This window comes from Drosophila sechellia, chromosome 2R (genome assembly GCF_004382195.2).
Source record: "Drosophila sechellia strain sech25 chromosome 2R, ASM438219v1, whole genome shotgun sequence".
NCBI classification, from domain to species: Eukaryota; Metazoa; Arthropoda; class Insecta; order Diptera; family Drosophilidae; genus Drosophila; species Drosophila sechellia.
The window spans coordinates 3,844,063-3,871,223 of NC_045950.1; the positions used below are offsets into that span (position 1 = coordinate 3,844,063).

The following is a 27,161-nucleotide window of genomic DNA, read 5'->3' on the forward strand; positions in this document are numbered from 1 at the left end:
TTCAGTGAGGCTAAGTGAGCGGAACGGCGATGTGGGCACCGGGGTGCTGGAGGTCTATCGCATCGGTCAGCGGCAGTGGATGCCCGCATGTGTGAAGAACTGGGATCGGGCTGTATCGCCCAGTGCCGTGTGCTCCATTCTGGGCTACTCGGCCGTGAATGCCACCAGTGTACTGACCCAGCTTACTCACCGCCCACTGCTAGCTACGGTAAATGTGTCCACAGATATATGGAAGATGTACGCCAAACGAAAGTCGACCTTGATGCAAGAGTTTGCCAACTGCAAGAAGACGGAGGATTATCCGATGGCGGATCTAACGTGCTCCAATTATGGTCAGTGGCTCGGGGTGTGAAGTCTTTCACTGTGTTTCATTATCCATAATTCCAGAGTGCGGCCGAGTAAAGCGTGGTAGACACAAGCCATCGAGACGCATCATTGGAGGAACGCAAGCCAGTCCCGGCAATTGGCCATTCCTGGCCGCAATTTTGGGCGGTCCGGAGAAGATTTTCTACTGCGCTGGCGTTCTAATCTCGGATCAATGGGTGCTCACAGCCTCCCACTGCGTGGGAAAGTTAGTTGGATCACAGGCATGATTATATATTGGTCACTAATGACACTACTTGCTTGACAGCTATAGCGTGATCGACTTGGAGGACTGGACCATTCAGCTGGGCGTGACGCGACGCAACTCTTTTACCTACTCGGGACAGAAGGTCAAGGTCAAGGCCGTGATTCCGCATCCGCAATACAACATGGCTATTGCCCACGACAATGATATAGCCCTCTTCCAAGTGAGGAAATCTTATATACGGATGTACTTTTGTTTCTAATATTCTTGGATACATTTGCAGCTTGCCACGCGTGTTGCCTTTCATGAACACCTATTGCCCGTATGTTTGCCGCCACCGAGCGTGAGGAATCTGCATCCTGGCACCCTGTGCACTGTCATCGGATGGGGAAAGCGGGAGGACAAGGATCGTGAGTCTACTCAACACAATATCCGGCTAACGCAAGACTAATCACTTTCCGTTGTTCCACAGCCAAGTCCACGTACGAGTACATAGTCAACGAGGTGCAAGTGCCCATCATCACGCGTAATCAGTGCGACGAATGGCTGGACAACCTGACGGTGTCGGAGGGGATGGTTTGTGCCGGATTCGATGACGGAGGCAAGGATGCCTGTCAGGTAAGCGATATTATTCACTATCCTGACCTTATATTTGAGTGGAAATGTAATCCTAAACACCAGGGCGATTCGGGCGGTCCGCTGCTGTGTCCGTATCCAGGGGAGAAGAATCGCTGGTTCGTTGGCGGCATAGTCTCCTGGGGCATTATGTGTGCGCATCCCCGTCTGCCGGGCGTGTATGCGAACGTGGTGCAATATGTGCCCTGGATACAGGAGCAGATCGCGAAGCATTCGCGTCCCATTAAAGAGGATCGCGTTAACAAGTACGACCTGCATCCCGGAGGACCCGATATACTATCCAAAATAGCCACTGACCCGATGCGCGAGGGTGCACCTCACCACTACACTCATTCCAGGACGTCGTCCAAAAATTAATCCTGACCACAGTCGTCAGGTGTAACTGGAACAGAGCATATCCACGAAACAATTGCACAAATTACGCAAGTCACACGGAACCGATGGATCCTGTAGGATACATACATATATTTTGCTACTGAACTTAGGGTATTAGCCAGCCGGCTAGCACCGATTTGGGCAACATAATCATGTGTCAATTTGCCGAATTTATTTGTCAATTTTTTTACAAAGAGATTTTTATGAACCTAAAAACCCCAGACAATTTATAACCCAGACGAACCTAAAAAGGGGGTGCAAACATATGTCAATACATATTGCAAACGCGATTTATATACTACCACGTAAATGGAAAATAACCGTCATGTACCCGATATCTAACTAATTGATAATTGTGTCTAAATACCCCGAAACCCAGAATATAATTCGATTTTGTAGCTGAATTTTGTGTTGAAAATGAACCCTGTATTATTATAAGTACGCGAGTATTACTCCACTGGAAAAATTTATGATAATCGAAGAAGAATTCAGAAAAATATTGTGAAGTATAAATAGTAGAATCCCAGCTATTGAGTGTTGAAAATTAAAGCAGGATGTAAGCAAATCAATTGTAGAAAATAATGTGTAACTATAACCAAACCAAACCAAAGAAAACAAGGAATCATTGCTGATCTTGGGCATTTGATGGACGTAGCAGTAGGCTCTTCTCCAAACCCAAATATGCTGTCTTACAACAACAATGAATCTAACAAACAATAAGAAAGTGAAAGTGTGCAGTTGACAATAATGAGAAATGCACAATAAGCAACTAAATGCGATTAGATTTAAGCCATGAAAATAATAACTACAATGCGTGGGTTTCAGCTTTAAAGAACACAAACGATAGGCAAGTCGTTTCGCCTGGCTAAAGTCAGATCAAAAGGATTAGGATCAGGGGATTAGAAGGAATATACTTATACACATAGCATACGAATCGACTATTTACGCGGTGAACTACAGAAGGTACGATAGTACACGCTTCGATATTGGACATGTCAATGTAACTTAATATTTAGAACTATTTACACGCCAACGCCGCACCTCGTTTGTCACGCCCACTTAGACTGGCCGCTTGGGGGTCGAAGCTCGAGATCTCTACTCATCCATAAACCAGGTCTGGCATCATACGATCTGGAGGAAGATACAATGCTTGAGTGCTGACATCGCACATAATGAATACGCGTAACTAAAGACTCAAAATCGGTTGTTTCAACACACAGAACACACAAACACACCAGAGCTTCGCGATGTGTACAGCTTTGATATTGTTTTCGAGTCGGAACCGGAACATCAACCGGAAGTGGGTCGCATTTCCGGTTGCTCCATGTTTTTGACTTATCGTTTCTAGTAACTAGCTAAAACCTGTTGATATGCTTTAGACAAGAGATTGCAAATGTATAACCGATCACTACTAGATCTAGTTGGACATATTATGCCTACCAATATATATATACATATATGCATGTTTTGTACAATCAGTTTACAAGTGGAAAAGTATTATTAGTCTTAAAAGGGGGGTTAAATGAAGCGCATATTACACAAGGCACACGATATTTTAGGCGGAACATGAACACAAACCAATATGTAACTGAAATATATACAAGAAATATACATATAACGGATACATATATTCTATATATATATTGTAGTGCTAGCAATTAAGCAGATGTGATGGTGTCTAAATTTATACATGCATATTATCAAGCGAACGTGGAAAGCTTAGATTATACTCGAGACAAATCTGTGGGCTGTTGTAGATCGAGCATACTAGCTATAATGACAGAGTACAGATCCAGGACAATACATACTTATAAAGATATACCCATATCATAGAAACTATGCTTACTTCGATATCGTGCAGTGCATGAACACAAGTCCGAGTTTTCCTGAAACTCTCAGTGGTTTTACTACCAAGCTACTAAGATGCACTGGCGTGAAATCACTGAAGACTTCAGTATCACATCGGATCGATATAGTTTGTTCTTGAACTCAGGCAGGACTCCTTTGCTGTTGCCTTGGACAGTAAGCCACCCTTTCACCCTTTCAGTTTTCTGGGGTTCACTCTCCTTGTGCATTTACGATCATTCTGATCATGGCGAGCTATTTTTATACACCCCATGCTCCAGGCTACTATCAAAACGCTTAGCTTTATGTACATTTAGTCTAAATCGAACACAACCCATATATATTATATATATTGTAGATGTAAAATGCTTAGCATTGGCGATCGGGCGATCGGAGTGAGTGAAATAATTTACACGTGGCATGAATAGCAGAATAGATAATTACTAAGTACAATACGCAAACAGTTGACACTCAAACTCAGAATCGCACAAGCCCCACATCCTAGTTGAAATTCTGCGCTTAACGGCGGGGATCGCCCCCAAGGATTCGATTCAGTTTCGCATGCTCCATGTGCATGGAGGGACACTACACAAAGTACATACATAAGAACAGGCCCTATTAAACAAAGAACACAAGAATTTGTAGCGAAAAGTTATGTGTAAAATGTAGCAAAATCCAAAAACCAGAAGCTGATAAACAAACTAGTTGAATTTACATGTGTCGCGCATTATAAAGATGAAGCATAGTATATGTACTCACGTATCAGAATATTATATGTAAATGTTTAAAGGTGATCATTTGATGAAAAGCACTTGTTATCTATGCACAGACGGAACTTTGTGAAGAATTTACAATAACAAACTTTGACAATAAAGACAAACTGAATTTTTTCCTGTGAGCTGGACAAGCGCATCGGAGGCATTGAGAATTTATGAAAAGTTTTACACATTCAGATCTTGAAGTTTTGACGCGAATCGAACAATATTGTTGAACGTTTATTTTTGAAAACTCAGAGAGGATACCAAAACCATGACAATAAGCCGGCATTTGCCAATGTCCGACAATAACTGGGAAAGTGCAGTAAACTAAATGTAACTACATAAAGTACACGCAGACACACATATAACCAACTAAATGCTAAAAGCAACATGTCATACCAAACATGATATATACCTACAAACATATATTATATAAATGTTAAAAAATAAATGTATAAAACCACACACGGTTGTATGTTTCTTTTAATGGTATATTTCCCGAGGAATATTCCCCATTACTTGCAATTGCAATTTGGTCAAAACATTTCGCCTATCTAATAAATTCTTCCTTAAGCTAGCGATCCTTAAGCTGCTAAATGCATCTCTATTTGAGGTAGCTGTGCACCACATCGCGCAACTCCTTGATGACCTGCGACTGATCGGAGGCGCCCACCACGGCGGTTCCCGAGACGATCATGTTGGCTCCGGCCTCGGCACAGCAGTGTATGGTCTTGGGTCCCACTCCTCCGTCCACCTCGATGTCCAGGTTGGGGTAGTTCTCGCGCAGCCACTTCACCTTCGGCATCATGTCGGCCATGAAGGATTGTCCGCCAAAACCGGGCTCCACGGTCATCACCAGCACAACGTCGGCAATGCTCAAGTACTTCTCCAGATCTTGTACCTAAAAGGTAAGTGCAACAGGTGGTTACTCAAAACTATATATAATTACATACAAATAAGAAACAAAGCTGTCGCTATACAACATACATATATACATATGAATGGAAGTATCAAGTATCAAAAGTGATATAACCCTAACCTCAACTTACCTCGGTGCCCGGCTTAATGGCCAGGCCCACCTTCATGCCCGACTCCTGCACTTTCCGACTGACTCTGACGACATCCTGCACCGGCTCGACGTGGAATGTGTAGAGATTGACGCCCGCATCGGCCATGGGCTCTATCCACTGCTCCGGATTCTGGACCATCATGTGCGTCTCGAAGAAGGCCGTCTGTATGGGGTTGTGGCATAGGTAATTGGATATCTTGTTGAGAGGACCGCAGACTTACCTTGATCTTGTTGCGCAAGCTCTTGACCATGGGGTGACCAAAGGTGAGATTCGGCACGAAAGTGCCGTCCATCACGTCCAGATGCAGGTAGTCCGCTCCATTGTCCAGTAGTTTCTGCGATTCCGCCGCTAGGTTGGAGAGATCCGCATTGAGAATGCTGGGACCGATCTTGGCTTGGACGGGCATCTTCTTGGTGGAACAGCTACTCAACAGGCGGAGCAAGTGGAGCACGTCGCGTTTCGCGGGCGGCGTCTTGTTGACTTGAGGTCACACAGAGGGGAGCTGGAGCTCGGAACATTTGAAAGGCGATACGATAACTTTGCAGATGGCACCGTGAGTTGGGCAATTTGTCGGCGATTAATTTGTGTTTTTGTTTTAATTTTTCATTTATTTTGTTTTGTTTTGACACTTACGCGGTGTATATAAACCATCTAATAGAGATACAAATTTTATATTCAAAACATGTTTTTGAAATATTCATAATTCGTGTTTTCATCCCTGGTTATTGCCGGCAGCAGAACCGATTCCCTGTGAATGGCCAAGCAAAATGCATAGCTTCTTTGATGAGTTTGTTTTATTTTTGTTCAACTTTGAGCTTAAATAGTGAGAATGTTTTGATGTGCTGATGTGCCGTGGAACTGGCCTACAGTTCGTCCTTCTTGGCATTGACCCCCGGGTACTCCTTGTTCTCGATGGTTACGCCCTTGCAGCGTTCCTGTTCGATGAGGAAGTCCTTGGCGTCCCAGGCTTGTGTGCCATCCTTAAACAGGAATATGGCGCGGTTATCGTCGACCATGTAGCGCTCCGCCTGAATGTGGTTGTTCCAGAGGCTGGTCTGCCACAGCTTGGTGATAGTGTCGCTCTCCTCCCGGGTTGGATTGCCGGTCACCGAAACGAAGGTCATCAGCGTGCGACCTTTTTTGGATACCTTGAGCAGGTCCTCGGGGCTCTTGCTGTCCAGATTGCTCAGGTCCAGTTTGGGCTGGGGGCGCAGGTGCTCGGGCAGCTCATCATCCTCGAGGGGCTCTTCATCTTCCTAAGTGAAGATTGAAAGAAGGGATTTCAGTTATCAGTCTCTACAAATGATGAATCGTTTCATAGGTGGAAATATGGTGTGTTGCCATTATTCTTTTGCTAGGTTCCAATCTGGAGGGTTGGGTCCGTGTTTCGCTTCCCGATTGCAGTGCTGTTACCCACCTCCCATTGGTCTAGCAGACGCTCGAGGTCCGCCTCGCTGTAGTCGCGTATATCCTTCTTGGCCCACGCCGGTTTATCCTCCTCCTTGAACTTCTTGGCCAGCACGAGCGGGGCCAGGGCTAGCAGCAGCAAAACAAGACGTGTTTGCATGGTGTTTCTTAAATATTTGTCCTATAGCTCAGCAGTTTGCACGGCCAAACACGTCACCTAACAGTTTGCCATTCGCCCGGAAACGCGAGCGAACAGCTGATTGAGCGTCCCCAGGTGGAGAACGCAAACGGAAAACACAACAGCTGTTAGTTTCGGGCGAGCATTCAAAGAACGCGCATCGCACGGAGTTACTACTTTTTTGTCGCGTGGAAATGCCGCTGGTAATTGGGTGCAGTAAATACAGATAAGAACGGGCGTAGCACACGTGCTCCGAAGTGGAGGAGTGAGTTAATCTCACCAGACCGATTCCAGCTCGCCCTGCACAATCGTTTTGCTTGTTAGTTTTTTTTTGTTTTGGAACAATGGGCCAATGGGATTGTGCCAAAACATTCAAAATGCGTTCTACGATGACATCATCGACATTGTGTTTTAATCCGCCTCTCCGTTCCATCTGTTTGGTTTCTGTGTTTACATGTGCATGTATTTTAGATCAACTATAGACCGCACAGCGAACGCCAGATTGTTTGAAGCACTCACCACGACCACGACCACATCAATTGGAATAACAACCACAAACTTGGAGGAATATCAATAGGAGCATCTGCTGGGACACAATGGTCTTCGAGGCGGTGGTGGCCGATGTGCTGAACAAGGTGCTCGGCGACTACATCGAGAACTTGGATCGCAACCAGCTGAAGATTGGCATTTGGGGAGGTGAGTTCCAGTTCCCCGGAGAGGATGACACCATTCTGCTCCACCCTCACGCAAATACATCGCCTTACTGGGGTACCCAGTGTTTATTGGTCTATTTGCACGCAAGTAGCCAGAAAAAACAATGATGACGGTGACCTTATCCTTGGCAATTTACTATTAATGACCTAATTCCGTCGCGGCAAACTTACATATACATATGTACACTTCTAAGTGAGCCGTATTCACAAGTTCATGCGAACCCAATGAATTCTTCTGAGAAAGAGAGAAGACGGAGGAGCATTTAGACTTGGACGGGTGGGACAACTGTTGCATCTCGCTGTGCGATAGAGCAATTCTTGTGGTTTCTCTTGTCTCTTCATGAGCTCATTTCCTCACTGCCTATTTATCTTTCATGTACAAATCTACATGTATCGGGTGTCTGTGTAAAACATAAACAATTCTTCGGTCTTTTATCTGAATGTACTCACTTTACTTCAGACTTCCCACCAACGGACTCCCGGCATTTCAGACCATATATGTGTGTATTTCCTCTCAAGTGGGGTGTGAATCCCATTTGACGAAGACGAGTTTGCGACAAACCCATTAAACGGGCTTGTTCAAAGAGTGACGTTCGGCGACAAGCCTGTTTTCATTCGGCTGATCTTGAACTTGGTGACATAATGCTATGCGATCAAAAATTCATGTTAATTAGCATTTTGTTTTAGACTTATATAAGAGTATTTCATTCAAATATGCTTTTAGTGAGGAAGACTGGGCTTAGATATGTATGTATATTTATATACATTTGGGTATAAATTGTTGATATCACTATTACACTACCTAAATATTTTGAATAATACTGATTAGCTCAACTAATCAAAAATGACCCAGTTAAGTCAGGGGAAACCATTGTGTATATATTATATATGTGTATATATTGCTTTTGAGCATCGTATACGATTTATATTATATTATTTTCGCAATGATTCATATTAGTTTTCATTTCGCAACTTGCAAGTCAAACGTGTTATATGCATATTTGCGATTTAATGCCACAATTTAAAATACAATCAGGTGAATGACTCTTCTTGTTTATTGAAGCTATCTAATTTAATCAGTTGTTACAACACTGTTATCAGAGTAACTTATAATTAATACTCTTGTATTGAATGTCGACGATTGAACAGCACTTGTCGAATTATGATTATTGGCCAGATATGAAGTTCGTAAAGTAAGGCCAGACATGTTCCTATCAGTGCGATTCGCCTAGGCTCAAATGTTGGATTACTTTAATGGGGTCGCTTGGTCGTTAAACTATTGACCCACATGCGTAATTCAATGTATAGTATATTCACCGATTGTGCTGCCCATTTTGCATTCCAAGCATAACAAACACTTAACAACTATAAATGCCGCATGCCCAAAATGCCAGACATTGGTAAACAGTATTGACATATTGGTGCGCCTGGTGCTTTTTCCATTTGCGTACTCAACACTTTGCAAAGCCAGCAGACTTAGTCACATATGTATAAATGTAGCTATAGCGCTCCCCCTTTGTAATTTACCCGTAATTAATTAATGGGCATTCGCTCCCACATTTGCAAATGACTGATTACTGCGACTGATAACAAACAAATTGTGTCTTTGTTTGGCAGGCGATGTGGTCTTGCAGAACCTCAAGATACGGGAGAATGCCCTGGACGAGTTGGACCTGCCCGTGCAGCTTATCTATGGTTACTTGGGTAAGTAAAGCATTAGTTTCCACCTGAAATGGATACACGGTGAATTCATCAATTTGCAGGCAAACTAGTGCTTAAGATCCCCTGGAAGAATCTGTACAGCCAGCCGGTAATTGTCAACATCGAGGATCTTTATGTCTTAGTTTCACCCAACAACAATGTCCAGTACAACGCCGAAAAAGAGGCCAAATATGAGATGGACCTCAAGAAGGCGGCGCTTGACGCCCTGGAGGCAGCTCGCAAGAAGGAGTTGGAAATGGGTAAGCGAATCTTCTTTTTCTCTGAATGATCCGAAATATATATATATATACTCTCTTACAGATCAGCCCAAGGCAGATGCAGGATTTGCCGAAAAGCTAACGGCGCAGATCGTGAACAATCTGCAGGTGCAGATAACCAACGTTCATCTGCGATACGAGGACACCACAACGACGGGCAGTCCCTTCTCCTTCGGCATATCCCTGCATGAGCTCGAACTTTACACCACCGATTGCGACTGGGAGAAGTGCTACATGGCCCAGCAGGCGTCGCAGGTTTTCAAAATAGCGAATCTCTCATGTCTTTCCGCCTATTTGAACTGTGGTGGACAACTGTACGCGAACAACAAGAGCGACCTTTCCAATCAGTTCAAGACGAATATTGCTTGCAAGGAAACAAAACCCAACTACGACTATGGTAATATTTTACAATTCTGTAGGAGAAACCGCTAAAATGTTTCCTTGTGTTTATAGTGCTGGGTCCCATCTCTTGCAATGCCAAGCTAAAGCTAAACATGAACCCGGAGCTCGATGATCCGCCATTTGAAAAGCCTAAAATCGATCTCACGTTGGAAATGGAAAAGCTTAATGTCGGCTTGACAAACACACAATTCGACAATCTCATGAAGCTTGGAGACGCTATGAACCGCCAGCAGTTGGGCATACCGTACCGGAAATATCGTCCCTACAATATAAGTAAGTATTGATCATTTATTGATCATTCTGATTTTTTCAGTAGGTATTAACCATAAATTGATATATTATTCTTTAGCCTACAAAGGCCACACCAGGGTCTGGTGGCACTTTGCAATAACTTCTGTTCTAGAGGAGGAAGTAAGGAAACCCAGAGAGAGCTGGACTTGGGAACACATTAAGACCCACAGAGAACGCTGCAACACTTATGCGCAGGTGTGTAGAATGTCTTAACAAAGGAAGCTACCATCTCCACAACGCAAATTTATCGTTTTAGAAATACAAGGAGCAGTGCTTAAGCAAAAAACCGTCAGCAGTGCTTACGGAAACATGCCGTTTGCTGGAAACGGAACTGGACGTTTTTAACTTGCTGCTAATCCGGCAGAGGGTCAACATCGAGATAGCCAAGCAACGAGAGGCAGTGCCAGAACAAAAGTCTGGCTGGTTCAGTGGATGGGGATGGGGCGGCGGAGCCAAGAAGGATGACCAAACCACCAGTCAAAAGCTGGGTAGGTATTTAATTATTTTACAGAAGAGCGATCTTTCAATTTAAATTTTCAGTTGAGAAGTTTGAAGCGGCAATGACCAGTGAAGAGAAAGAGAAGATGTACAGAGCCATTGGTTACCAAGAGAATGCCAAGCCCACAGACCTTCCAGAGAGCTACGAGGCCATCAGAATGAACTTTAAACTGATAGCCTTAGAGGTCGGCCTCTACAAGGATGAGAGTAATAGTTCTGCGGCAAAGAAGGACATCCGTGACCTGCCGTCGCTGGTCCTTCTTAACTTTTCCATGGCCACCGCGTTGATCACCCAACGGCCAGCTGCCGAAGCCATTAGCATTAATGCTGGCATGAGGGAGCTCAAGGTAACTGGACTCACACGCAATGATTACACGCCTTTGTTGGTGGAGTCAAAAATCACCGACGAGTTCAACCTGCTGGAAGTGTTTTTCGAGACAAACCCACTGGACAAGATGTGCGACCAGCGAGTGAAGGTTGTGGCGCGCCCGTTGCAGATAACGTATGATGCGCCAACCATACTGGCCCTGATCAATGCATTCCAGACGCCTGGTGATGTCACGCTCTCCAAGTTTGAGGATGCGGCCAGCACGAAAATCTCGAACTTCAAGGAGCGCTCAGCCACTGGAATGCAGTACATGATAGACAAGAAGGCAGTGCTGGATGTGGACATCTTGTTAATGCCAAACATCCTGGTCGTACCCCATAAAGGAGTCTACGATGCGAACAATACATCCCTGCTAGTAGTTAGCATGGGCCAGGTGCACCTCTCCAGCCAACCACGTAGGGAGTCGAACAAGCTGCATCATCTTTTCTCAGCCGGCGAGGATAAGGATGAGATCCTCAAGACGGTAATGGAAAATGCCTATGACAGGTTTACAGTCGCAGTTGACGATGTGCAGATGCTGGTCGTGCGAGCTGGAGAGCCGTGGCAAAATGCGCTAGCGGAAGCCAACTCAACGGAGATGCACGTTTTGCGCCCCGTCTCCCTGAAAGTGACTGCCGCACTTTGTGTGGTTGACAACGATCCGCGTCTTCCAAATATTAAGGTGGACATCGACTTGCCTGCGATCCTGGTTAATGTCTCAGAAGATCGCATTTTCCTCGCCATAAAGGTGGCCACAAGTATTCCCCTGCCGGAGCAAAAGGAACCGGCTAGTAGACTCACACAGACGAACTCGCGCAGCTCAATGTCCATATCCAATTTCATCAACAAGGAAGTTAAAAAGATTGGGCCCTCGGCATCGGTGAGCTCTGCCAGTAAAGACCCGTTGCTGGACGAGATCATCCAGTACACCAGTCTCGATGTAAATTTCTCTCTTGGAGAAATCAACTTCGTTTTGTTCAAGTCCAGTCAAAAATGCGAGACAAGCCCCGATGTTTCTATTGAATTTCTGACTCCTGATGGCGATGTCCTTCCTTCTCAGTTGATTGAGAACGTCCAGGAGCCTATTGAAGAACTACCCCGAACGCCACCTCAGCAGATTCTCTCAATCGACATTCGTCGTCTGGAGGCCCACTTTGTATCCAAAACCTATGAATCGGTGGCCACAGTCAAGTAAGGATGTTACAAAATCTGTGCTTAAGCTATCTTTCAACCATAAATTCTTTGTTTTCAGACTTGGAGATATCAACCTGCGACAGTATGACTGCCAGGACAGTGACATGGATGTACTAGATGTTATCCACACGCCGAAACAGGAAAATAGTTCCAATTACCTGTTCACTGTCTCGTGCACAATCGCAGACAAGTCGTCGCCAGAGTTCAGCACCAAGTACAACTCCACTGAGCAGTTGGTCGTGGCTAATTTCGAGGTACTTCAAGTCGTGCTGCACCAGGAATGCCTACAAAGGATTATGGAGGTCTCAAACAATTTCCAAAGAAATCTAGATGTTGTACTATCAAGTACCCGGCCACGCGATCGGATGGGCTCCATTGGGGGAGGAGATGGCATTAAACGAAAGCTTAATGTTATTCTTGAGGACACTGAGGAAATAATGACCACCGACCAGATGAAGCGGCGCAAGAAGACACGCCGCACTCACGTCGTAGAGACGGTGAAAGTTCGCGTTATCGCTAATTTGGATCAAGTGGGTCTGGTGCTGACCAGCCGAAACCGGCCAATAGCAGAGATGAATGTAAAGAAATTCGTGTCCAGTCTGATCATAAAGTCGTCCTACACGGAAGTCAACATTGGCCTCAAAGACATCCAGGTGTTGGACCTAAATCCTCACACTATTCACAAGAATGTAAGTAATTTAATTGCCCGAGGACCAGAATTCAAAAAAATTTTCTTTTTCTTCAGATTCTGAGTATTGTTGGCAAGGACGCTTTCAACTGCCAGATTGTGATCTACAACAAGGAGGAGACCCAAGACTACAACTCTGATGATATGAAAATAACTGTGGACATCGGCTGCATGAAGATCATCTTCCTCAATTGGTTTGTGGCAGGTGTTATGGTAAGATTTATGAGTTTAATATATATTAGCATGTTTTAATGAGCCTGACGCCTTTTTCAGAACTTCCTGAACAACTTCACAGCGGCTCAAGCAACCATATCGCAGGCTGGTGCTGCGGCTGCAGAGTCCGCTCGGCAGAAGGCAATGGATGCCTACGAAACGGCCACGCGTATGAAACTAAATATCCGCATCAAGGCGCCCATTATCATTGTGCCAATTGGATCACAGGACAGGAATGCCTTGATGCTTGATTTGGGCTTGCTGGAGCTAACGAATAACACGGTGGAGGTGGCGGTGGCCGAAGAGGAACGGCTAGCTGTCATAGACGAGATCAAGTTGCAAATATGCGATGTTAAGATTTCCAAAATTGTCTTATTAGATGGCAACGAGTCAACGGTTGATGGTAAGATTAATAATTTTAACTAATTCCGAATGTGCACAACTACTAATCAACTACTAATTTATTTAGAAGTGGACGCGGAAGTGGGTTTCCTCTCTAAATTCAATATGATGAATCCCATGAGTTGCACCTTATCAATCACGCGCAATTTGTCATACACATGGTATCGGGATGTGCCCGAACTAAATCTTTCCGGTCGATTAAAGTCCATTGAGGTAAGTAAGATAGATATATTCGTATCGATTTCAGCTACATCTAAGACTTCATCTCTTCCTGCAGCTCACTCTCTTCGCGGATGATTATGCTTTGGTAATGCTTGTTCTCAATCGCAATTTAAACGAGGGCTTGGAAGAGTTCCCTCCCAGTGAGGAGGCGCCGCAGGAAGCACAAGTTAGACCCGAAAGACGCAACTCTCGTGCGGGGCGTTTATCTCGTACCGTTCAAGTTTCTCCGAAAAGGGAGAAGATTCACGAATCGATCAAGTTCAACTTTCAGTTTGACGGTGTGGTCATAAATTTAATGGAGGGTAAGTAACTAAACGGACTAATAGCTCAACTTGCGACTAAACCCGCTTTGCCCTTAGGTGAAGGAGCAGGTCTCGCCAGGTTCGGAATATATTTCCTCTCCGTTAAGGGCACCAAGTTGGACAACGGCACACTGAGCACATCAGTTGTTTTGTGCAATATCCAAATGGATGACATGCGGAGTAATTCCAAAAGCCAGATTCGACAGTACTTAAGTCGCAAGGATTGGGTTCAGCCTAAGTTGGATACAGACGACATCATCGATGCCTGTTACAACGAGCGCAACTTCATGGTCGATGTGACGGCTATAATAAAAGAAGATGACACGTTCGGTAGGTGATATTATTTCTTTTTATTTTCTTATGAATACGATGTTAAACCACTATTGCAGCTGAGGTCCGTGTGCGTGGATTCGATCTGATCGTCTGCATTGATTTCCTGCTGAAACTGACTACGTTTCTTACCTTGCCGCCTGAGGAGAATCCGCGCGAGTCTCTTTATATAAAGCCAGCGCCTGTTACGGAAACAGCTCGGGATACCAAGCACTCTATTCGCTCCTCCGCCATATTAGCCGCCCAAGAGCTTGTACCTGTCGAGCCACCCAGTATGTGACAAATGTTATTAAATCTCAAAGATTCCATTACATCCTGATGATCGTTTCAGGTCACGATGTTCCAAACCGAAAAATGAATTTAATACTGCACATTGACGAGCCAGATATAATATTAGTGGAAAATCTGGAAGATCTTAATACCAGTTGTATTATTTTCAATGTAAGTTAATCAAAAAAGATATAATGCTAATCCTTAATTGATATCAACTTTTATTCAGGCTCAAGTGCATTTGAATTACCGCAGCATAAACGATAAACAGATTGTAAACGGACAGATCGACGCTCTCAAGATGTACATGTGTGCTTTCCTACCAGAGCGGCGAGAGATGACGCGCCATTATATCCTACACCCATGCGTAATTAGCCTGCAAGGATCCACTCCCGAGGAAGAGGGCATGCACATTAGCCTAAAGCTCAGTGACATTATTATGAACGTGTCGCCGGCCACCATCGAGCTGCTGAACAAGGCAATGCTGAGCGTCTCCAGTGGCACCATGACCAAGTGCGCTATTGCCGAGGAGTCGCGGAACTATTCGAATCTGTGGCAACAGCGCCACTTCCATAGCCGCAGCTATTGGTTCACCAAGGTGGAGCAGGGCGTCGATGCCTTGGAGGCTGAGCAGATTAGCGTCACCACCGACAACGAAAAGCAGAAGACAGAGAAGTGTGTAATTGAAATTCCCAGCATTACCCTCGTGATCGAGTCCGGCGTAGGCTACTACACGAAGCCACTTATTTCGCTAGACACCCGCATTACTGCCGTTTTCAACAATTGGAGCCGCAGTCTCACCGCTCATGGCTCGTTGACACTAAATATGGTAAGTTCCAAGGAGTTTTGATAAGCGCAACCCTGTTTTTTTTTTTACAGTATGCCAATTTTTCTTTATTTTACTTTTACTTTTAGAATTACTACAACCAAGCCCTTGCCGAATGGGAGCCTATTATCGAGCTGAACGAGGTCATTGGTCGCAACGGAGTTCGCGAATACACGCCATGGGAGCTTAAGTTCGAAATGGGCATGGAAAAGGTGCAGAGCGAAGTGGAAGACGATGCCGAACAGCAGGCGATGCACATGAACATCCACTCGGCAGAGACGCTGGAGATTACGTTGAGCAAGACGTGCCTGGGTCTAATGAGCGAACTGGCCGAGGCCTTCTCGCAGGCTATCGACCAGAACGGTCTGACCAAGCCGGACATCGTGGCTCCTTACGTGCTGGAAAACGACACTGGCTTCGATGTTAACCTGAATCTGCGGAAGGGCATCTTTACACTGCACGAAGTGCACCGCGGCGGCACACCTGTGGGTGCGAACAGTACCCTACTTATGTTTGCCCAACCTGAAGAGGTCGATCCCAGCGTCATAAAAACCTGCACCATTTCGACGGGCGGAAAGGCGTATCTGCAGACTAAGGATCTGAGCACGTTATCAGAGGAGGATTCCGAGGACTACACTCTTTATGTGACGGTAGGAGGGAAATGTTGCTCAGTTCAGTCTACTCAAATCTATTAAAACGTTGCTTTTGCAGATTGGAGATATCAACAAGGAGATTGCACTGCCCGTTTCCAAGTCGGACACGCGTTTCTTCAACCTGATGCGCAGTACTTCTCACGAGCCTTGGGGCATTATTTCTGAAGTAAAGCAGGAGTACGGCACAACCAAAGTCAATATCCATGGTGTTGTTAGTGTAAGTACTAGCAGTTTGATCGTCAATACAATTTTGTTAATTCCATTTGCATTCATCGCAGGTTCATAATCACTTTACGACCGGTTTGAATATTTATCGACGCAATCCTGCCCCTACTGCACAATGTTTCGAGGATATTTTCGTAGGACGTGTGCGTCCCGGCGAAGTGTTCCATGTACCACTGCACGCCATATACTCGGAATCCAAGGATCTATTCTTTTCCATGCGCGGCTACAGAAGATCGGTGCAGGGCATTTCGTGGGCTTCCAATCCCTCGGACCTTAACTATTCGCATCAGTTGCATTGTGATCCGACCAACACGTTCGAGCCGCTCATCATGAATGCTCGACGATCAAAATCGGAGGTGTACTTCGAAAACACCAACAAGTATACATTGCTAAGCGCTTTCTACACGATTCATCTGCGCCCGCCACTCTATCTGCGCAACTCTCTGCCCATTAATATCCAAGTGTCAGTTGCCGGCTGCTCTGTCCGAAAAGAGGATGGCCTGGATGCTCAGTCGTCGCAGCGCTTTGTTGACAGGGGGTACAGCAAGGAAGATTTTCTGGACTACGGAGAAAAGCCTGTAAATTCCGGAGACGTGCTCCACCTGCCGACCGTTCGATTGGCGTCAAAGGGCAAGGAATCGAAGAGTTTCCTAGTTGTGCGGGTGAGTTTAAGGGGTCAATTGATAAAAATTTATCATAAGTTATAACCACTTGCCTATTTAGCTGGTTCAATATCTTGAGAAAGACTGGTCCTGCGCTACCGAGATTTGGGATTACACTGATGATGTCATTACCTGGACGTTTTCATCATATGACTCGGAAATGAAGGTGGACATGGATCTCTATGTGAAGTAAGTAATAATTAATTAATTCCACAAATAATTTTTGCAATGACACTTCAAATATTTCTCAGGACTGAGAACCGACATGGCAGCTTGATGCTTACGCTTTTTAGTCCTTTTTGGATGATAAATAAGACCGGCATGATGCTCACTTACAAATCGGAAACGACATCCGTGGAAGTTCTCTACCATCCTCCCGAATATTCCGGTCCCATTTTGTTCACTTTCCGGGATAAGCTATTCTTTGACAAGAAAAAAGCCTCAATTCGCATAGACAATGGTCAATGGAGTGAAAAGATCCCATTGGATGTGGCGGGCTCTGTTGGCGAAGTGATCTGCTTTGCGAACAACCAGAAATACCCTGTCGGTGTTCACAACCACTTGACTCAGAACTCTTTGACCAAGCAGATCACGTTCATACCCTTTTATATTGTGTGCAACAAGTGTCACTTTGACATAGAGCTGCAGGAGCAGAGTCGTCCAGCCGACCCATGGCTCCATCTCGAACCAAATGAGATGGAACCTCTCTGGCCGAGAAACGAAAACAAGAACAATTTGGTGGTGCGCGTGGATGGAAAGATTACTCCGGCCTTTGACTTTACGGAGGTGATCTGTACGCTCCTGAAACTGGAGGACAGCAAGTACGGCGGTATCAATGTGGACGTTCAGACAACGGAAGGCGGTGTCTATATCACCTTTACGGACTATAAGCCAGCCGATGCGCCCGGCCTTCTCATTAATCACACTGGCAAGCAGATTGTTTACTACGAGAAGGGAACCAAAAACGAGCATATCCTGAATGCAAAGAGTACTATAATGTATGCCTGGGACGACCCTACAGGTCCAAAAATGCTTGTGTTCGGCACAAACAAGGAAGAGACGGATCTGAAACGAGACGGAATCGGCGAAGTGATGTGAGTATCTTCTACCAGCAGGACAAAACTACTCCCAAAATCTATATCTCATAATTAACAATTCAAACTCATAGCATGCAAGATGGTGAAAAGGTTCTATGGGTATCTTTCCTCGACGGCCTGCAACGTGTGCTGCTCTTTACGGAAAACGAATCGATCGCCAATCGTACGGAGAGCACTGCCTCGTTACAGTCTATTACCCAGAGCATTGATCTGCGCATTCACGGCATTGGCTTGTCAGTGATTAACAACGAGACGGGTCTTGACATACTCTATCTGGGAGTTACCAGCTCCGGCATTATATGGGAGTCAAAGAAAGTGACCAAGAATCGCTTTAAGGAGTTAACCATTAACGAGAACGCGCTTTTGGAAATTGAGTATCAGAAATATCTAGTTCACAAGAGTGTCAACGATCTGCAGACCTACAGGCTAGATAACAAGTTCCCGGTAAGATAAACAAAAAAAAAACTTTGCATTCGGTGATTTTATCGTATATTGTATATTTTTAGATTGACTTCGACCTTATGATCCTCAAAAAGTCGGTGGAGAGAAACTTGAGACGCAGTTTCTATCCAGCGATTTGGTTGTCCCGCAAGTCGTCGCCATTCCAAAGCCAGCTGCATGTGAAAATTAATCGTATACAGGTGGATAATCAGTTCCTGGATCCAATATTCCCCGTGGTGTTGGCGCCAATTCCACCACCGAAGAGTGTTGCAAGTACCACCAGTCTCAAACCATTTATCGAGTGCAGCATGGTGCAGCGCATCATGCCCAACTCAACTGTGCGTCAGTTCAAGTACGCCAGGATACTGATCCAAGAGTTCCTCTTCAAAGTCGATTTGAACTTCCTCACTGCCATCGCCGAGATGTTTGCCAAGGAGGTCTCGGACGAGGCAGCAGCCAAGCAGTTCCGTCAGGACGTTGAATCTATTGAGCTCCCGCTTTCAGCGTTCTTTGAAGAGCACTCGTTGGAGGAGCAGAAGAGCTTTTACGATAACCTGCACTTGGGTCCGCTCAAGATCCATGTCAGCTTCTCGATGGCCGGGTCGGACACAAAGGCATTGCCCGGTTTCTTGGGCTCATTGGTCCAGGGCGTGGGTGTGACTCTAACGGACGTCAACGACGTTGTCTTCCGTCTGGCCTTCTTCGAGCGCGAGTATCAATTCTTCTCGCAACAACAGCTAATCAACGAGATCACCTCACACTACACTGGCCAAGCGTTAAAGCAGCTGTATGTGCTCGTCCTCGGACTTGATGTCCTGGGCAATCCCTATGGCCTAGTGGTTGGTCTTAAGAAGGGCGTCGAAGACTTGTTCTACGAACCGTTCCAGGTAAATCAAACATAATTATTTTTAAATAATTCCATCGCTCACCTGTTTGGTTTATCATTTTAAAGGGTGCCATCCAAGGTCCTGGAGAATTCGCCGAGGGTTTGGTCCTGGGCGTAAAGTCTCTTTTCGGCCACACTGTAGGTGGTGCTGCGGGAGCTGTTTCCAAGTAAGCTGCCCTTATTTAAAGTACAGTCAGTCTTTTAATAGCAACTTACCTTTTTAACTATTAGAATAACTGGTGCTATGGGAAAGGGCCTGGCAGCGCTGACCTTTGACGAGGACTATCAAAAGAAACGACGACAGGGTATTCAAAACAAACCGAAGAACTTCCACGAAGGATTGGCCCGCAGCAGCAAGGGCCTAGTGATGGTAAGACCTTATCTATATGGTTCTTCAGTTTGAAATCCTTACGACTTATAATTTTATCAGGGCTTTGTGGACGGTGTCTCTGGCGTTGTAACCAAACCAGTGATTGGGGCTCGCGATAACGGGGTCGAGGGCTTCTTCAAGGGCCTGGGTAAGGGTGCAATTGGCCTGGTTGCTCGCCCCACCGCTGGCGTGGTTGACTTCGCCAGTGGCAGCTTCGAGGCTGTGAAACGGGCGGCGGATGCAAGCGAGGATGTGAAGCGTATGCGACCGCCGCGTTTCCAGCACTACGACTTCGTGTTGAGACCCTATTGCTTGATGGAGGCGACAGGGAATAAAATAATGAAGTAAGTGTCGATAGCTACTAGCTTTTCAGCTAGAATACAGACACAAACTCAACCAAATATACTCATTTGCAGGGAAACCGACAAGGGTAAATTTGCCACCACAGACAACTTTATTCACTGCGAGGAGATTATCCAGAAGTCCGAGTACTTGGTGGTCACCAATTACCGAGTGATGTACGTGCAACGTAACGAGATGTTCGGCGTTTGGACGGTGAGTTTCGCAGTTAACTTTCAGTAGTTGGACCTTACTTACACGTCTTTTACACCCAGTCTCTTTGGTCCTACCTATGGAACGAGATTAGCTCCGTGACTGCAATGGCTCGCGGTGTCCAGTTCACCGTAAAGACGGATGGCAAGAAGGTACTCGGTCTATTTAGCAGCAAGGAGTCACCTCGAAAGTTAGTGCTCGTAGGAGATGAGCGCAAACGTGACGCTCTTGTGAACATTATAGAATCTCAGCGCTCCGACCCCAATCCTTTACGGGCCACCATCGCCTATCCGGCTCATAATTGACAATAGAACTGAATTTATTTCCAAACTGTATTATAATCCAATCACATCCCCACGACAGCAGCAACGACATGGAAATCTACCTCGATCATCAAGATTTTTTCTGTCCAAGCACCATGCGCCCAATTGGAAAACTCAAACTTACGTGTCGCACTTTTACTTATGTTAACAACCATGGTTTTGATATTAAAATTTTATGTCAAAGTTATGTGACATCCGGAGAGTGGTTTTCACTAGCCTAAGGATTAAATCTACAATACAGAGACGAACGAGCTCTCCAGGACGTCGGATGTGAATAGCAGATGACGGATGTGCGGCAGTCTACACCTTCTTGAGGAAGCTGCTGGGAGTGGTGGCCAGGGGCATGATTGGCTCGTAGTTGTTGCAACCATCACTTTCGCAGAAGGATGTCAGCGAGGCGAGTGCATTGGCGGCCAACGCTTCCACGCTGAACATGGTGGACAGGTGACCGCTGCTCTCGAACTGGTTGATGATCATGTTCACCTTGCTCTTGGCCTCCGCCTTCAGACACGGCGACGTGGGAGGGCTGCCCGGCAGGCCGTGATCCCGATCACCGGGACTTGCATCATAACCCTCGCCCAGCTCCGCTTCCGTCAGCAGGTTCTCCTTCTCGCTCTGCTTGCACTTGGCGTTGGTTGGTGATGCACTGCCCGTGTTGGTCGCCTTCAATCCGGTGGTCTTGTTAAGGCGGCTGAGGAACCAGTTTCGTGCCAGCTTGTCGCAGTCCTTGCTGACCGGACTGGATTGCGGTGAGGTGGTTGACTTGCGCTGCTTCTTCTGATCCTTGGTGGGCGTGTGGGCGGGGCTGGTCAGGGGAGAGAGCATCTCCGGTTCACTGCCATTCGAGTAGCTCTTCTTCGCTGCCTTTTTCAGACGATCCGGACTGGGACCGGCCGCTGACAACTGGGTGGAGAGCTCGCTGTGCACTGTTTTCACCCTGGCCTGGAAGTCCAGCGATATGTTTCCGTGCAAGCTGGACGGCTGCGGTTGCACCTTAATATCACCCTCGTTGAGTAGTCCCAGGGATTCCAGATCCCCACTTACAGAGGCCACCCTGGCGCAGGCGTCCTGCAGTGGCTGAGCGGGGCATTTGGGAACATCGTACTCGAAACGGCGGGCGAGGGCGCTTGGACTGTTGTTCTTCTCCGGCAGTTTAGTGAGCACCATGGAGGAGGAGTCTATGAGGCCATACACGGGCGAGGGCTCCTCGTAGATGATATCCGCTGCTATGTAGGTGGATTTCTTCTGGACCGGCGGCGTGGGCAGTTTCCGGGGCGGTGGACTCTTCAGCGCCGAATGAGCACCGGCATCTCCGCGGATGGCCGCCTCAATGGCGTGTATCCACTCTTTGGCATCGACTTCGTTGCTGGCCTGGTAGACGAACTTCTTGTTGGGGTCGTCTGTGGTGATCTGGAAGCAGATGTCGCGCCGCTTGCCCTCTCCGAAGTGCTCAATCTCGATGGAGGAGCTCTTCAAGTACAGCGTGCTGCTGGGTCGACAGGCGGTCGGGCCGTCGGCATAGCACAGCATCCAGTCGTTGAGGATGCCACAGTAGCACTTGCGGGTCTGGTCGAAGAACAGACGTTTGGGCACAATCCGCTGCAGCTGTCCGTACTTTGTGGATCTTTGCAGGGACATGTGGCCCGCGGGCAGATCTGCGTACGGGCAGTCAATGAACACCTCGTGGCTGAAGGTGATCGCCTGCTGCGCTTCGTCCTCATCCTGACCCGCTCCCTGGTTCTGGCAAATCTCGTAGAGCTGCTGATTTGGTTCCTTGTCCTTCGCTGCCGGAACCGGTTGATTGACGGAGCAACGATCCAGGGATCCGCTGCTGCCCAAATCGATGTACTCCCGCGAGGCGGACACTGCAATTACGGGTAATTAGTGCTAACTGTAGGCATTAGAGGTACAGGTACAGTCGTGCTTCTAAAGACTAGCTAGTCACTTTGCAACCATTCTTATGGATTAAGTCTCTTTCAACAAAATACCTTATAAACTTTTACTTTAAAGTTATTAATACATAATTGTAGTGTTCAAAAAAGATACTAGCATACTTAAGTATGGATTATGTGGATTTCAGTTAGGGAAGCATGACTGTATGTAATATGTTTGAATAGTGATCACCACTCACGGGAGCTTTTCGAGGCAAGCATCTCCAAATAGCCGCTGGGACCGGTCTCCGCACCCACCTTGCTATCTACGCAGTCGACCAGGCTGGAACGGTGGTTAGCTGCCGCCTGCTCGTCTGCGCATCCCAGCCCCGATCCCGATGCAGAACAGGCTGCAGCCAGCAGGATCTCACAGCGGGCCAGAAGGGCGGCGGTCTGCTCGGCGGCCGTCACGTGGAAAAGGTTCGAGGTGTTCTCGTACTCCGAGGTCTCCAGCGAGGCTCGGAAGTGGGCGCGGACATCTGAAAGCAAGCAGAGGGGAGGATCGTAAGTTCTTCAGCTGGCTAAATAAGGCGGCGGCCCCATCGGCTATTATTTTTAAACGCATCATTGAGCCTAATGGCGGGGCAGTTGAGCAACAGAGTAGCTTTCTTGGGGGGCAATTAGTGGGCCAGTGGAGTGGTGGTGTCTCTGCTGCCCCGACTTCTGCAGCCGCGACTCACAGCCGTTCCCAGCCAGAAGTCCGGTCACAAACGCATGTGGGTATGTACATGTACATACGTGTACATAAGTGACCTCATAAGCTCTCGCTCAAGAGTCAACTGCGAATTGACCGGGGCAATTAAAAATAATTTCACTGGCCAAGAAAGTTAACTCTGCTGTCTGCTCCCCCACCCTCTGTCCATAAATGCCCACATCCACAGAAAACCAGAAGACGCTGAAATTTGCCCGAAATCTTGTTAAAACTCAAGCACGCAAAGTTTCAGAGAACTGAGCTTAAAAGTAATATGTCCGAATATGGAAATAAGAAAAATATCCAAAAGTCGTGCTGGCGAAATGCGAACTGCAAATGCTCTCGAGAATGCTTGAGATCTTGACAAGAGTCTAACTATTTTTACCATTTAATTGTTAAAAACGCCTTGGACAAACCGTAGTTTTGGCTTGAAGCCATATTCTTAATAATTCGTAGTTAGGAACGATTTAATTTAATTTAATTTGGTCGTTTTAAGCTATCTTAGTTTTTAGGAAGTGGAATCAAAACTAACTAAACCATTCCGTAAAATCGTTTCGTGCAAAGGCAACTTTTTGATTTTAAACTATGGATAATTGGGGAACTTGACGTGCATATCTTTCCATCCAAATGAATAAGGGAAAAGGGCATTAAAAGTACAATTTGTTTGTTCTGTATGCCAAATCAGCACTCTGACTTCGGCATGGATTATTTTTTATCAATAAGCTTGGCTGACTGTGATATGCGCTGCAGAAACCAACTGGTAAGTTGATAATTGTGGTTTAATCAGGATCGTTGGGAAACTCCCCAGAAACACATCAATGTGAGGCCTACACAAACAAATATAAATTGGAGCAACAGTCATCGGAGGAGGGTGGATATACATATATGTATCCCTTCATCTTGCCCTGAGAGCCACTGAACCGAGACCCGAGAAAGTGGCACCGACTAGGGCAGGCCCAAGATGGGCTAAAACAGCGCTTAAGGCTTAGTTCTGCGGCATGTCCAATCCGCTGTTTATTGTCTACCTCGTCCACAAACACATGTAGAATGATTTAACGAAATAACCACATATATGTATATACATATATATAAACGATTCGGGGGAACAGCGCTCCAAAGCGGAGCCCAATTGGAACTCGATAAAGTGTACGAAATAAGCGCGAGGCGAAGGAGGAGCAGCAGGGCCACTAAAATATCCAGAAGAGTCCGATGGTCTGGTCACAGGCCAGAACCAGAACAAAAGAGTTAAGCTCGGACGCCTGCGGAATGAGTCAATACTACTACTCCGGCACTGGGTTATTGTTAATGGTTATGTTTTGGATCGCCTCCTCCTTCTCCTCCTTCTCCTCCAGCGTTTGCTTCGCCTCCTCCTCTTCGCAACTTCGAGTCGGTGTGTAATTTTTTGATGGCGCTGTTTGCCTGGCGAAATTAACAAAGTTTCTGTTGATCTATCTCACACTAACTGGCTTCAATTTTGCTTTTCTGATTTTAGCTACACGCAGAAAAATAAGTATGCCATAAGTAAGGAGTTTTCTTTATGAGATAGGAGCACTCTCGATTGAAAAAAAAATAATTATAATAATCGGTTTTGAAGAAGTATGAAATTGGATAATATAAAGAATTATTTTGGTGTTTTTTCAACCGCTTTTAAATAGTTGTCTTAAACAAATACGAGTATCTCAAAAGCACCTTAATATGCTGATAAATAGCTACTTATACTATTAACACCCAACACACCGCTTCTTTGTGTGTAACTAATAGGCATTGAGAAAAACCAGGCTTACCCAACAAAAACTGCTCAATTTCGGCCAGCTTGGTAGTTGGCTTCGGATTCATGGCTTCTAGATGGTATTGTATCCGCAGTTTTGTATTCCAAATTTTAGTGTTCAGTGTTAATTTGAGGCGATTTGCGTTAATGTGCGTTGAGTGCTAGTTGTTGTTTGTTTGGCCGGCCGATCGCTTGATTTCTCGCCCGGGCTTTATTGTGGCTTCACTGCGATCTGGATCGGAATAGTCATCTGTATCTGTATCTGTATCTGGCATATCCACCAACTGCACACACACGGCGTTTTGCCTTAGAAATTAACAGTTTGCTGTCAAAATGGGATAACACATTTGTATTTTTATTAGATCACATGCACAGCAGTTGCCGATCGGATGCACTATCTTCGATTGCGATGGCGGAGTGGAGCGCGGCACGGATTGCGACCGGAGTGCTACTGAAGGTACACGCGTATGCTCATTCCCCAGGCTATCAGATGCTCGACGGTAACTACCTCCCCCGCTGAGGAGTCGACCTATAAATAGCTGGGCCATCGATGCAGCAGCACGGATATCCAGATACCTAGACATCCATACATTTAGATATCCAGATATCTAGATACAATGGTATCTCTATTGCGCTCTATTCTCTATATTTCGCTTTTACTATTGTCTGCTCTTTTCGCCTCTTCGGTTGCACGCTTCGTTTGGCGCCCCGTGGAAAATGAAAATCAAGCGATGACGTTATGTATCTGGGTATCTGGCGGCTAGAGTATCTGGATTCGCTAATGGCGGAACAGTGTGTGCTTGCCATTAAGTGCCATTACGACATCCCCCTTCCATTGGGCCACTGCACTTGTCGGGTGTCTCCGTTTTTGTTTATAATTTTCAGTTTTCACTCCTCTGGCGTGTCTGTCATTTGCGGTTACCACTGTGGTGCTGCGGCCAAGAACCGCATACAAATCGGGCGGCCACACGCAGAGGAGCTCGGACGCGGGTCTTGGAACTGGGAACTGGGGACCTGGGCCTGCGACTGGGCGCCTTGTTTGGGGCCTAGCCCTTTAATTGTGACTCATCTGGGGGCGACGCGTGTCACCACAATGAAGAAGCGACCGTCTGTCCGGCGAGAAGATGCAAACACTCTCGCACTTTTGCTAACCCAAAAATTGTATCTGCTACAAAGAAAAGTATCTCAAACTGACCGATTTGAATACCCTACTTATAAGTGTAACTCATATATTTTAGAACGTTTATTGTCTATTGTCAGTTAAGTTGATTGATAGACAGATGGATAGTCAGTCGGAGAGTTTCTCGAACTTGATGACCATGTTCTACTGTACAAGCGAACTGCTGTACATTTCCCTGGGTTCCACTATAATACACCTGCTGCCACTTGTACGTGTCCAGCGACTGCTTTTACTTTTCGGTTCTTTATTTTTTATCGTGCCCATAAAACAGAAATGTAATTTGATTTGCACCGAAGTATTTGCTTCCTTTGTGCCAGCCGTTGAAAATATGTACATATATATATATATTTATTGATTCAGAACATTGGCAACTGGAGACCGCGACACCTTTGTTTGCAATTTATAATCGAATCGAATGGCGAGCTCCCAACTGGCTGTCGTTCCGCGGAAAAGCCAAACAAACTGTTGCCCAGCTGGCCACCAAGTCTTCGCCGCGCGAGACTTTTCCGGCCATGAAACTCGGTGGAAACCTGTGCGCAGGCGTGTCCGACACCCCACTGCCACTGCCATCGCCATCGCCCTCCCCACTCCGCGCGCTCCTTGCGCACTTCCGGTCATTTCCGAACCCCCCAGACTGGCCGGCTTCCTGCCGCCCGGAGGAGCCCCCAATTACGAATTACGAAATGCATCCACGCACCGATTTCGGTCTTGCATCCGGTTTTCCACTGCGTTCTGACTACGTTGACACCTTTTCGCTCGCGGGCGAACTTTTCATCGCCGGAGCCAAGAAGCGAGCGCGACTTTCCGCCTGGTGCGCCACCATGAATCACTCGAGCTTAACTGCCCGA

General features: G+C 46.2%; 5 protein-coding genes across 7 annotated transcripts in view; 2 read left to right on the plus strand and 3 right to left on the minus strand.

The window, feature by feature from the left end:
* The window catches only part of LOC6608018, a 30,262-nt gene extending 25,615 nt beyond the window's left edge, over positions 1 to 4,647 (plus strand). For both annotated transcript variants that reach the window (XM_032716947.1, XM_032716948.1), the window contains exons 9-14: positions 6 to 332; positions 388 to 571; positions 632 to 791; positions 852 to 978; positions 1,041 to 1,186; positions 1,250 to 4,647. In XM_032716947.1, the coding sequence (XP_032572838.1) occupies positions 6 to 332; positions 388 to 571; positions 632 to 791; positions 852 to 978; positions 1,041 to 1,186; positions 1,250 to 1,561 (1,256 nt within the window). In that variant the 3' untranslated portion in view covers positions 1,562 to 4,647. The remainder of the gene's footprint in view (positions 1 to 5; positions 333 to 387; positions 572 to 631; positions 792 to 851; positions 979 to 1,040; positions 1,187 to 1,249) is intronic.
* An 8-nt stretch (positions 4,648 to 4,655) lies between these two features.
* Positions 4,656 to 5,891, minus strand: LOC6608019 (ribulose-phosphate 3-epimerase). Its single transcript, XM_002032731.2, has 3 exons — positions 5,473 to 5,891; positions 5,232 to 5,414; positions 4,656 to 5,083 (listed from the first exon to the last, which is right to left on the minus strand). Exons 1-3 carry the CDS (start codon positions 5,656 to 5,658, stop codon positions 4,787 to 4,789), a joined length of 666 nt encoding a protein of 221 aa, XP_002032767.1. The 5' UTR covers positions 5,659 to 5,891; the 3' UTR covers positions 4,656 to 4,786.
* Positions 5,892 to 6,028: 137 nt separating this feature from the next.
* LOC6608020 (LDLR chaperone boca) lies at positions 6,029 to 6,898 on the minus strand. The gene is made up of 2 exons (XM_002032732.2): positions 6,670 to 6,898; positions 6,029 to 6,508 (listed from the first exon to the last, which is right to left on the minus strand). The coding sequence occupies exons 1-2, from the start codon at positions 6,817 to 6,819 to the stop codon at positions 6,116 to 6,118; spliced, it is 543 nt and encodes a 180-aa protein (XP_002032768.1). The 5' UTR covers positions 6,820 to 6,898; the 3' UTR covers positions 6,029 to 6,115.
* A 62-nt stretch (positions 6,899 to 6,960) lies between these two features.
* Positions 6,961 to 20,930, plus strand: LOC6608022 (vacuolar protein sorting-associated protein 13). 2 transcript variants are annotated; one of them, XM_032716945.1, is made up of 30 exons: positions 6,961 to 7,040; positions 7,309 to 7,533; positions 9,168 to 9,254; positions 9,314 to 9,511; positions 9,573 to 9,926; positions 9,983 to 10,204; positions 10,281 to 10,417; positions 10,479 to 10,710; positions 10,763 to 12,278; positions 12,340 to 12,970; positions 13,027 to 13,182; positions 13,243 to 13,585; positions 13,652 to 13,797; positions 13,862 to 14,108; positions 14,166 to 14,438; positions 14,498 to 14,710; positions 14,770 to 14,879; positions 14,938 to 15,537; positions 15,624 to 16,184; positions 16,246 to 16,404; positions 16,466 to 17,074; positions 17,136 to 17,263; positions 17,326 to 18,168; positions 18,243 to 18,615; positions 18,678 to 19,499; positions 19,565 to 19,665; positions 19,730 to 19,868; positions 19,929 to 20,212; positions 20,285 to 20,423; positions 20,483 to 20,725. In XM_032716945.1, exons 2-30 carry the CDS (start codon positions 7,434 to 7,436, stop codon positions 20,723 to 20,725), a joined length of 9,966 nt encoding a protein of 3,321 aa, XP_032572836.1. In that variant the 5' UTR covers positions 6,961 to 7,040; positions 7,309 to 7,433. The 2 variants fall into 2 exon arrangements, with proteins under 2 accessions (XP_032572836.1, XP_032572837.1); XM_032716946.1 differs by lacking the exon at positions 6,961 to 7,040 and having other exon boundaries at positions 7,434 to 7,533; positions 20,483 to 20,930.
* On the minus strand, positions 20,864 to 27,125 carry LOC6608023. The gene is made up of 4 exons (XM_002032735.2): positions 27,011 to 27,125; positions 25,150 to 25,458; positions 22,875 to 23,153; positions 20,864 to 22,608 (listed from the first exon to the last, which is right to left on the minus strand). Exons 2-4 carry the CDS (start codon positions 25,199 to 25,201, stop codon positions 21,044 to 21,046), a joined length of 1,896 nt encoding a protein of 631 aa, XP_002032771.1. The 5' UTR covers positions 25,202 to 25,458; positions 27,011 to 27,125; the 3' UTR covers positions 20,864 to 21,043.
* Between the last annotated feature and the right edge of the window lie 36 nt (positions 27,126 to 27,161).

Excerpts from the sequence above, each read along its gene's own strand:
- LOC6608022 (XM_032716945.1), top strand. The coding sequence starts at position 7,434 with ATGGTCTTCGAGGCGGTGGTGGCCGATGTGCTGAACAAGGTGCTCGGC. Across the intron at positions 10,205-10,280 it reads ATATCGTCCCTACAATATAA|CCTACAAAGGCCACACCAGG; the intron begins GTAAGTATTGAT and ends ATTATTCTTTAG. Across the intron at positions 20,424-20,482 it reads AGATGTTCGGCGTTTGGACG|TCTCTTTGGTCCTACCTATG; the intron begins GTGAGTTTCGCA and ends TTTTACACCCAG.
- LOC6608023 (XM_002032735.2), bottom strand. The coding sequence starts at position 25,201 with ATGAATCCGAAGCCAACTACCAAGCTGGCCGAAATTGAGCAGTTTTTG. Across the intron at positions 23,154-25,149 it reads AATTGAGCAGTTTTTGTTGG|ATGTCCGCGCCCACTTCCGA; the intron begins GTAAGCCTGGTT and ends GCTTGCTTTCAG. Across the intron at positions 22,609-22,874 it reads GCTTGCCTCGAAAAGCTCCC|TGTCCGCCTCGCGGGAGTAC; the intron begins GTGAGTGGTGAT and ends CCGTAATTGCAG.
- LOC6608019 (XM_002032731.2), bottom strand. The coding sequence starts at position 5,658 with ATGCCCGTCCAAGCCAAGATCGGTCCCAGCATTCTCAATGCGGATCTC. Across the intron at positions 5,415-5,472 it reads GCTTGCGCAACAAGATCAAG|ACGGCCTTCTTCGAGACGCA; the intron begins GTAAGTCTGCGG and ends AACCCCATACAG. Across the intron at positions 5,084-5,231 it reads CCATTAAGCCGGGCACCGAG|GTACAAGATCTGGAGAAGTA; the intron begins GTAAGTTGAGGT and ends CTTACCTTTTAG.
- LOC6608020 (XM_002032732.2), bottom strand. The coding sequence starts at position 6,819 with ATGCAAACACGTCTTGTTTTGCTGCTGCTAGCCCTGGCCCCGCTCGTG. Across the intron at positions 6,509-6,669 it reads GTCTGCTAGACCAATGGGAG|GAAGATGAAGAGCCCCTCGA; the intron begins GTGGGTAACAGC and ends ATCTTCACTTAG.